The sequence below is a fragment of the Phacochoerus africanus genome, chromosome 12 (assembly GCF_016906955.1).
Source record: "Phacochoerus africanus isolate WHEZ1 chromosome 12, ROS_Pafr_v1, whole genome shotgun sequence".
Lineage (NCBI taxonomy): Eukaryota > Metazoa > Chordata > Mammalia > Artiodactyla > Suidae > Phacochoerus > Phacochoerus africanus.
In genome coordinates, this window is record NC_062555.1 from 71,800,360 (window position 1) to 71,810,581 (window position 10,222).

Below are 10,222 nucleotides of genomic sequence, written 5' to 3' on the forward strand. Positions count from 1 at the left end.
GGACAGAAGACGGGGATACAGGGAGAACAGCGAGGGAGGAAGGGACGGAGGGGGCCAGAGAAGGGCAGGTCGGCCCGAGGCTGGAGGGGAGGGGCGGAGGGGACCCCGTCTGGCTCCCCTCAGCCCCGCGGCGGCGCACTGAGCCGCTGAGCCGGGGGCAGGGGACAGGGCCCGGATGACCGGCCTGAGGAACGCGCGGGCCCGGGTTGCGGGGACCAACCCGGGTGATGGGGACGAAGACTGGGACCAGGACGACGGGGGTGCGGGGACCGGGGACGGGACGGAAGGGACACCCGGCTCCCTCGGCCCGGCAGCGGCGCACTCAGCCGCTCGGCCGCGCACCTCCCAGCACCGACTCCTCCGGCGCGCGGCGGCCCGCGCCTTATATACCCTGCTAAAAATAGCCTGCGAAGCCGCTTTCCAATCAGAGCCAGCCGAAGTTCGAATTCAGCCAATGGCGAGGGCTGTGATGGAGAGGCTCGGTCACGCCAGGCGGGGCCGCTGTGAGCCGCCGCCCGCCATTGGCCGAAGCTGACATCATCTTCGCGCAGCCCCCGGGCCAGGCGCGGCGTGATTGGGCGGTGCGATGGGCGGGCGAGGGCGAGTCACGTGGGGAGGGGAGGAGGGGGGCTGGGCGGGGAGGAGGGGAGGCTGGCAGAGGAGCTTTGAATAGGGAAGTTTTGCAGGGGTTACGTTTGCAGTCAGTCCGGTGTTTGCAAATATTGTGTGGGCTCGAGAGTGCGTCTCCGGGCTCCGGCAGGATCCGAACCCGCGGCGCCTAATTGCTGCGCACTGAGTTTGCATGAACTTCCCCGGCGCTGCAGGCACGACTGCTGCGCTCCCGACTCCAGACCGCACACCTCCCTGTTTTTACAACAGCAGTGACTGTCTTTTCCAACCCGACATGGATGTGCTCCCAATGTGCAGCATCTTCCAGGAACTCCAGATTGTGCACGAGACTGGTTACTTCTCGGCGCTGCCCTCCCTGGAGGAATATTGGCAACAGGTAAATAGGAATTTTCGTGGGCCAGGTGCCCCGGTGTGCCGAGGAGGGAGTGCATGCACGCACCGACAGGACGGTGTGTGGTTGGAGGTGCATTTCTTCTTCTTCTTCTTCCTTTTTTTTTTTTTTTTTTTTTAGTGGTTTGGGCAAATTTTTTTAAATTAAAATAATTAGTCCTAAAACGTACTTCTCCTGCCTCCGGTGAGGAAGGCACTTTAAAGAGGCCTTTACGGCGTGGAGCGGAGTTGACATTTGAGTGGGGCGCAGCAGCGCTTGGTCACTCCGAGTGTTTTTGCCCGTTTCTGGGGCTTAGGAATTACCAGCTCCGGAGGGCAGACCCAGCTCCGCGGCCTGTTCCCGGCCCCAGCCCTTGGCAGAAGTTTGGTGCTTGTACCAGCTCCAGACTCCACAGCTGGATCTGGTCATATGAACTTGCATGGACTGCCAAGGGTGTTGTTGTTGTTGTTGTTGTTTTTAAGGGATTTTGTTTTTGTTTTGCTTTTTGGTGTTTGTATGTAGAGGTGGTTTTTTGGTTTTGTTTTGGGTTTTGTTTTTTGGTTTTTTTTTTTTAATTAAGAATTAAACCAGCAGAACATCCGCCAGCTCCTTTTCTCTAGCAGGCCATTTTCAATTTCTTAACCTTCTTTGGAATCCTTACGATTTGCCTCCATCTGCCTTGTTTTTCTTACCTGTTTCTTTCTTTGACCAGAAAAAGGAAAAAAAAAAAAAAAAAAAGAAAGAAAAAAAAACAGTGTTTGCACAAACAGTGACTTATCAGTCATATGACAATGAGCCGGTCCGTATTGCTTCAAGTCTGAGTTTGGGAAGAAGAGCCTGTTTCCGGCATTTTTGGTGGATCTGGAATTTGGGGCATTGGACATTTGAGAAACTTAATTTTTCCCCTTCTAATTCATTGGGACTGCCTGGAGGGAGGGAGACTCTGACACTTGCCCCATTGTCTTTAAAGGGTGGAAGGAGGTTTGGGGTTGTCTCTACCCTACTAGGCTGTTGGCTTTTTGTCACAAAGTAAATTAGCAGATCAGATATATTCCATGGGTTTCAAAGCCTAGAAGGCTTTTAGGGGAGATGAAATGCAAAGTGTTACAACCTTCACACGCCTGCCTAATGGTCGGCAGCCCTCTCCTGCCTCCCTCTCCCCTCCCTGCTTTTCCTCCTAAAGCAGCAGCTTCCTAGGACGTGATTGAAATTGATCTAAGTAGTTTCCTTGGGCATTTGGGATTTGGGCCACAAGCCAGGCTGAGCTCTCGGTCGCCTTCAGAGGCTTTTAAACTCTCCGAGAGAGAGCTTCGTTCTGGTCCCCAGTGCTCCTCAGCATAATGGAGATTTTAAATTAGCCAGATGATTAAAGTTTAACAAGATCTCAATAAACGTGCTTTCCTTTTTCTCTGGAACATCCATAGGCTATCTTGCTGTCTCTCCTCGGAACACTCTCCTATGCTTTGTTAACCCAGACGTCTAATTTTAGGGGTAACGCCGAAAACAATGCCGGTTCCCCCCTAAAATCCCCCCCCCCACCCGCTCCTGCTTGCTATGTGACTAATCCGGGGAGGGGGAAGGGTATGTGCTATATTCTGAGAGCAGCCACACTGCTAAGTAAGCAAGCAGGGAGCCCTTTGAGTGGGCTTTGCTCGTCCTGAAAATGATTTGCTCAAGAGGGCCGAGTTTTCGGTAGAAATGTAAATCTGTAGAATTGCAGTAATATAGACAGCCTTATATGGACATGCAGGCAGTTGATCCTGGTGAAGATAAGGGCAGACATAATTTAATCCTAAAATGTTTCCTACCGTTTTTCTTTTCCAGTGGCTAGAAAGTTTGAGATGGTGGGGAGAGGGGATGCTGGTCTCTCGGCAGTTGTAGCTTCTGGAAAGGTTGGTTGTGGGGATGGGGGGGGCACTCTGTCCATGACACACTGCATGTATATTTGAACCGGGTCCTTTTTGGCTGCTGGTCAGAATTTCGAAAGGAAGTCTCCTTTGGCATTGCGTGAAAGAAATAGAGTGATGACTCATACAGTTGTACTCTCGGCCAGTAGATAAAGTTCTTGTCCATTGTGGGACTCCCAGCGGGCCGGGAGGAGTTTCCCCTCCTGCATCCTTTTCAAAAGCAGATGGCCGTTCGGGAATGACTTCTCCACTCCTGCTGTTGTTTTCCTCTGACCACCGAGGAAGTCATTTTAAGTTGTGTGCACGCCCAGCCCTGCACCGGGGAGTGGCTTCTGGGGAAGCCAGCTCGGTCTGGGCTCCGCGGGGAACGGGTGGTCTCTCTGCAGCTCCGTGGAGGCTCCTGACCCTGGGCCGTCCGCTAGCCGCGTCCCTCTCGCTGGGGGGCCCTGTGCTGTCAGCTCTGGCTCCAGAGGGAGACACATGCCCTGTCAGAGCGCTGTGTTGGGTGCCGCACAGCCTCCGTCTGTGTTTGTCGAAGGAGAAAAGCTGGGCTCCCCAGATGCACACGGTTCTCCAGACTGTCAGACAATCCGGTTAAACCTGTCGGGTGGGGGGGCTGTCTGAGGCTGGCTTTCTTTGTGTGGTTTACAGAAACGCAGTAGAAACGTCAACACTGTAACTCTAACGAAAACCGGCTCGTGCCCACCACCCCTTGGGGCCACTGGTCCAACCTGAGGAAGCAGGGGGAGGCTTCCCTCCGGCTTTTCCTCTGAATTACAGCCATTCCTAGAAACAGCTTCCCTCTCCCTCCGCTAAAGACATGGATTCTTGTAGTGAGAAGGCCGCAGTGCATCTGCCCTTGACTCCTGCATGTTTTTGGAAATGTGCTTTCGGTTCCGTTTTTGGTCGCCGTCACAATCACGTGCCTCCTTGTGGTTCCTTTTCGCACAGACCTGCCTGGAGTTGGAGCGTTACCTCCAGAGCGAACCCTGCTATGTGTCAGCCTCTGAAATCAAATTCGACAGCCAGGAAGACCTGTGGACCAAAATCATCCTGGCTCGGGAGAAAAAGGAGGATGCGGACCTGAAGATGTCCTCCAGCCCCCCCGAGGATGCTCTCAACAGCCCCAGCTTTGGCTACAACCTGGAGACCAACAGCCTGAACTCGGACGTGAGCAGCGAATCGTCCGACAGCTCCGAGGAGCTGTCCCCCACCACCAAGTTTACCTCCGACCCCATCGGCGAAGTGTTAGTCACTTCGGGGAACCTGAGCTCCTCCGTCACCTCCACGCCCCCTTCTTCGCCAGAACTGAGCAGGGAGCCGTCTCACCTGTGGGGCTGTGTGCCCGGCGAGCTGCACCCGCCGGGGAAGGCGCGCAGCGGGACTGCGGGGAAGCCAGGCGACAAGGGCAGCGGGGACGCGTCCCCGGACGGCCGCAGAAGGGTGCATCGGTGCCACTTTAACGGCTGCCGGAAAGTTTACACCAAAAGCTCCCACTTGAAAGCACATCAGCGCACCCACACAGGTCAGTCCCGGCCATTGGCGGGCGCCGCTGAACCGCACCAGCCCTGGGAGGGGGCCGGGGCTCCACGGGAGGCTGTCAGAGCAGACACATCCTCAGTTCCTCCCTTGCCCCCAAAGAGTTGGGCCTCTGGGGAGGACAAAGTAGGCCCTGAAAGACTGGACATGAGTGCCCCGTGAATGCTGGTCGCTTTCAGATCAGGCAAACGAGGTAAATCACACACCCCATCCCCTCCACCCCCCACCCACTCCGGCCCTGCCCATCCACAGCGTCCAGGCACAGTGTCACGTGGCTTGCCTCTGCTTTGGGGAAGTGAGACTCAGGGGTTGGGACAGTGGGGAGCACGGCAGTGCTGAACCGGGTCCATCGACTCTGTGCAAAGCCGTCTCCACCAGTGGGCACTTAGAATTCCTCTGTGTATCATGCTGCCTCCGTCTCCTGCTACCGGTTTTAAAACCTAAGAATAACTTCGTAATGAACCATCACAATCAAATTACCATGACCATCTAGGATAACTGGTGAAGAATCGCAGACATTTTCGAGCTGGAAGGGGCCTGAGCGACGAAGGCAGGCAAACTCTCAGGTTACCAGTAATGAGCGAGTCTCTGAGCCCCGAGTCAGGGTCCTGAAACAGTCAAGGCAAAGCCCGGATGGGGCCCAGGGTGCCCGGGAGCCAGGCCCCGCCTGACAGCACTCTCACCACTGACTGTGGCAGATTTTTAAAAATACCCTCAGTAGCACTTTTAGTGGCTTCGTATTTGCGATCTGGCCAGGGGACGAAGTGGACTAGGGTTCTGGTTGTCATTTAGAAAGTGCTTTGAAGGCCTTGAAGTGGGGTTTCCCAGAAACCCATGACCTCAGTTTTGGAGAAATGTAGTTTCCCGGAGGAAACTACAGAGCCTCACTCCGCAGGGAGGTGAGTAAGGAACCAAATAAGCACTTGGGATAAACCGTTTCCATGGAGAAAGCAGCAAACCCCCGGCCTGGCCAAGGCTGTGGGTCCAGTGGGCTGACACATCACCTCGGAAGTATTTCTCCGTCCGAGTAAGTGTCGTTCTCACACGTTAACTCTGATGACGGTCCCGGGGCCCTGCCAGGCCCAGGTCCCTTCCACTGTGCTTGGAGGCCCAAGGCCAGGTCCGGAGAGCTGCCCGTTCTCCTGTGAGCCTGGCGCCCAGCCTTAGTCGAGGGGTACGCCGAGGCCCAGGCCATGGCCCCGCACTGCTCTCCCCCCCCCCCCCCCCCCGGCGCCTGTTCCCACCGCTCACCATTCAGTGAATTCATGGTCTGCTTGTCGTGTGCTCTCTTCCCAGGAGAAAAGCCTTACAGATGCTCATGGGAAGGGTGTGAGTGGCGTTTTGCAAGAAGCGATGAGTTAACCAGACACTTCAGAAAGCACACTGGTGCCAAGCCTTTTAAATGTTCCCACTGTGACAGGTACGTGCGTGACTTGCAGGGGGCGCGGGTGCTGTCCCCGCAGTGGAATCAGCAGGCATTGGCATTTCCACTTTCAGCCCAGGACTTTTTGAAAAGACGCGAATATGCCACTTGTCCGAGTTAGGGAGAACCGTGTCATTCATCTCTCTGAGGACTGGCCCTCTTACAGCTTTCAAATGTGAAGTCTGGGCAGTGAAATCAGGTGACATTCCAAGGAGCTGGGGGAGACCGCTTCGTGTATCCTCCCATCACTTGGAATTTCCTGCCCCTGCGTGTGGATGGGGATGACTCAGCGTGAAGAGAGAGCTTAGGTCTGGGAGTGTGAGCAGCAGGCCTGTAGGGGCGGGAGGCCTGTCACCAGTGGGGCAGGAGGCCTGTCACTGGAGGGGCAGGAGGCCCGTCACCAGTGGGGCAGGAGGCCCGTAACCAGTGGGACAGCAGGCCTGTGGCTGGAGGGGCAGGAGGCCTGTAACCAGTGGGGCAGGAGGCCCGTAACCAGTGGGGCAGGAGGCCTGTAACCAGTGGGACAGCAGGCCTGTGGCTGGAGGGGCAGGAGGCCTGTAACCAGTGGGGCAGGAGGCCCGTAACCAGTGGGACAGCAGGCCTGTGGCTGGAGGGGCAGGAGGCCCGTGACCAGTGGGACAGCAGGCCTGTGGCTGGAGGGGCAGGAGGCCCGTGACCAGTGGGACAGCAGGCCTGTGGCTGGAGGGGCAGGAGGCCCATAACCAGTGGGGCAGGAGGCCTGTCAACTGGCGGGGCAGGAGGCCTGTGGCTAGAGGGGCAGGAGGCCTGTGGCTGGAGGGGCAGGAGGCCTGGAACCAGTGGGGCAGGAGGCCTGTCACCAGTGGAGCAGGAGGCCTATGGCCGGAGGGGCAGGAGGCCTGTGGCTGGAGGGGCAGCAGGCCTAACCTCTGGGACCCCGTTTCTCCCTGCAGGTGTTTCTCCAGGTCCGACCACCTGGCCCTGCACATGAAGAGGCACCTCTGAAGGGGCGGAGCGGCGACTCCTGCGAGCTAAAAAGGCTTCCAGGCTGAGACGGCCGAGGAAGGAGGGTGCGTGTTCCAGCCGAAGCCATTTTGCACCCTACCCGGTCGCCTCCAGGACCCACTGGGAAGGTCTCGCGAGGGCGGAAACGTCGTGTCAGAAGCGGCAGAGCACCCGTGGTGTGTGGTGTTTGGGTGGCCCTGGCCTCGCCACGGGTCCCCATCTTCCGAGTGGTCCCTAAGCCTTTGCCGTGAGCATGTGCACTGAGAATGGTAGTGGTTGGGTGGGCTGTATGTGGAGGGTCTCCCACGGACTGTGTGATGGGGCGAGTCCTTTCCCTTGCGGGGCTGCAAGAGAGAAAAAAGCGTCGTTTGAATGTTTTGTGTGTGAGGCGTGTTCCCTGAGATGAGGAGTTGACCACCAATCATTTCCTGGGGGAGGGGGGGGGTGTCTGCGCCTTAGAGGGAAAAATAGAAAAAGAAAAAAAGAAGGGGAGCTGTGGAGGGACGAGTGGGCGGGCAGGACCCCCGAGTGGCCAGTGGGTGTGGGGAGGGACCCCCCTCCCCCGGGAGGCGGGAGAACTTGGGTGTCCAGCTACGACACGTGCCATGTGTGAAGTGAGTAGCGTCTGCTCCTCGCTGCGACAGAGTTCATTCGTTACCCGTTGTATAAGCTGTGTATCTACAAATATAACACATTGATAACTTTTCCTTATAAGACAAGAGTAATGCATGGTCTGGGGAATTATCTGCTTTTCCATTTTTTAAAAAAAATCAGGACTACGGTTTTGATTCCAGTTCACTGAGCAGCTACGATAGGATCGGTCGAAGTCGGCGGCCCCTCGCCATCCGGGCCTTTTCGGTTTGGAACACCCCCCTTCCAGAAAGGCGTTGGGCGGCGTGAGACTATTTTTTAAATGGTTCCGAATTGAATTACCTTTTTGGAGAATTTCGTGATGCCCTGGGAAGACATTGGACACTGCTGGGTGTCCCGGACCCTAGGGCTGGGAGTCGCTGGTCTGACGCCACGTCAGACTCAGACCCCCACATTTTTCTCAGTTGGGTGGATGAAACCACTAAAGCTTAGAAACTGTTTTCTCATGCAGCTAAGTTTCTCTTATTTATGCCTTGAGGACTAATTTCTGGTTTTCTAGCTGTTAATGCACTGTAGATCTTAATAATGGTGCCTTATGCAAGCGGCCCCTCATGCGGGGGTCTTATACAGGGGTATGGGTGATGCATGCTTTATTAAGGCTCTTTTTTCACCTGGCTTTGTACTGTATCGATAAATAACACAGAAAAAAATCTCTTTGAGGTCCTCCTTCACAAAGTCACGTAAACGAAAACCCCCCAAACGAGTCAGTATTTACTCCATAGTTTAGGCAACTTGACTGTCAGTGTTACAGTGGAAAACACGTGATAATTGGAAAATCAGACCATTTCTGCCACCGTGAGACTTTCATATAGACTTTGCACAACAACTGTATAGCTCATACACCGGCTGTGTTTAATATGTAACATTTTCACATGTATAAAAGATACAGACGTTTAAAAAACAATGTATTTGCTTAAAAGGCACAAGTTTCTCGCATATCTATGTAGCTATCTGTTGGTAACAGAAAGTCTATTACTCTTCCTAAACTGGGCGAAATTCTTGTGTATGTGTATTTGTGCGTATACTATGTGTATGTGTGTGTGTGTGTGTGTGTGTATACATATATATATAGATAATATATAAATATTTTTTTAAGGAGAAATTAGAATGGTTAGCTAGAAAATTCCACAGCCTATGAAGACATACTTCAAAATGGCCATAAAGGAGATAAAAATGAAAACTGTAACTTTGAAAAAGGCTTTATCTTTAATTTAACGATTTGCTACAGGCTATTGGCATCAAGTCTATTCTAGACTGCCAGCTTGCTCATCATAATGGGCAGGTCTGGATGGGGTACCTTTGGCCGTTCAGAACTGGCATGAACGGAACACTAGCCCACTGGTTGCTCTCAGACACACCAAGGTTTTGATTTTGAATGTCAACCTTATTGAAGATCTAACCTAAGAGTAAGCTAATCACAGGGATTCTTTTTTAGAGCACTTTTTATGCAGATGAAGCTATTTTTTCCAGCACATAGATTCTTCCAGGTTTTCCAACGAGTAATTTCCCCGAATTGGCATACCGCAGTGTGGACAGCTGACTCTTCATCCAGCTGCTGGCTTGTGGGTGTGGAGCTTTTCTTTATATATATTTATATATATATATATATATATATATACACATATGAGTCTGGCTGGGCTGGTATTTTGTTTGATCTTCCTGGAAATGAGCAATGGTGACAGCTCACATAACTGGTTTTTTTTGGGGTTTTTTTGTTGTTTGTTTTTTGTTTTAATCTGGGCTGATGGATACTTACTAAAGAATTCATTTCATTTTGCTGAGGGGAAAATGCACTTTTCTTTTGGCAGTTCCATATCCAGCCACTTGGTTTGCTGGATTTGGGAAAACTCCTTTTTTGGCCCTGCTGTGTGCTTAGCCATAACAATTCCATTAAGCAAGAAGGTAAACAAAAGACAAAAAAAAAAAAAAAAAATCTTGCACTGGCTTGTCTCACTTACGAAACACCGTGAAGTGGTTTGATTGGGTGGGGCTGGGTGCCATGTATGTCCATGCCTGTAATTTTCATAATAAGCAAAGTACATAAAGAATTACATTCTGTTCAGGTGATAACTGAGCCTCAATCAAGCAGAAACTTTTTGCTTGACATTAAAAAAAATTTCTATTAGTGAAATTTCCTTTTTTTTTTTTTGAAGCACCCTGTTATCTAAAGAATCTTTGTAAGATTTTTGTAAAATTTTGTTTTACAAGATTTTATTTGAAATTGTTTTTTGCAAGATTGTTATATTTCTGTATGAATGTATTTTTTATTGGAATAACATAAAAGAATTCTTATCAGCATCTTGAGTCTGGTTGTTTTTTTGTCGTGGGGGGTGGGGTGGGTGTTGAAACAAATTCCTGCGCGATTAATCACCAGACTCCTCCTTGGGAAAGCTTCCTTGTGCAGAGGGAGAGCCCTTGGCCTGCCTTCCCTCCCTCCTGCTCGGCTAGCAGCCGCTCCTGGCAGCGGAGGGGGAAATAGGAGCCCGGCTTGCCTGCCCTGATGAGCCTTGAATGCTCTTCTCCAGGGCCTGGCCACCGGGCTTTGGGGCACAGGAGGAAACACTTGTTGTGCTTCGTCTTCCTGTCACTCCGGCCAGGGGAATAAATCGCAGAGGCATCCGCAAAATGTGAAACAAACCCCTCCCTTTCTCTTCCTCGTGCTCCCGCAGCCCTGTTCCGCCGAGGCAGCGGGGGCCGGGCGGCCTGCCTTCCCCGACC

At 52.9% G+C, this 10,222-nt stretch overlaps 1 protein-coding gene across 2 annotated transcripts; it reads left to right on the forward strand.

Annotated features, from left to right (window-relative positions):
- Window positions 1-665: 665 nt before the first annotated feature.
- On the forward strand, window positions 666-9,802 carry KLF6 (KLF transcription factor 6). Of its 2 annotated transcripts, XM_047754725.1 has the most exons (5): window positions 877-1,006; window positions 2,825-2,892; window positions 3,859-4,432; window positions 5,743-5,866; window positions 6,802-9,802. In XM_047754725.1, exons 2-5 carry the CDS (start codon window positions 2,842-2,844, stop codon window positions 6,851-6,853), a joined length of 801 nt encoding a protein of 266 aa, XP_047610681.1. In that variant the 5' UTR covers window positions 877-1,006; window positions 2,825-2,841; the 3' UTR covers window positions 6,854-9,802. The 2 variants fall into 2 exon arrangements, with proteins under 2 accessions (XP_047610680.1, XP_047610681.1); XM_047754724.1 differs by lacking the exon at window positions 2,825-2,892 and having other exon boundaries at window positions 666-1,006.
- Window positions 9,803-10,222: the final 420 nt, after the last annotated feature.

Coding starts and splice junctions, on each gene's coding strand:
- KLF6 (XM_047754724.1), top strand. CDS start 803: ATGAACTTCCCCGGCGCTGCAGGCACGACTGCTGCGCTCCCGACTCCA. Junction 1,007..3,858: donor TGGAGGAATATTGGCAACAG/GTAAATAGGAAT, acceptor CTTTTCGCACAG/ACCTGCCTGGAGTTGGAGCG. Junction 4,433..5,742: donor ACATCAGCGCACCCACACAG/GTCAGTCCCGGC, acceptor CTCTCTTCCCAG/GAGAAAAGCCTTACAGATGC.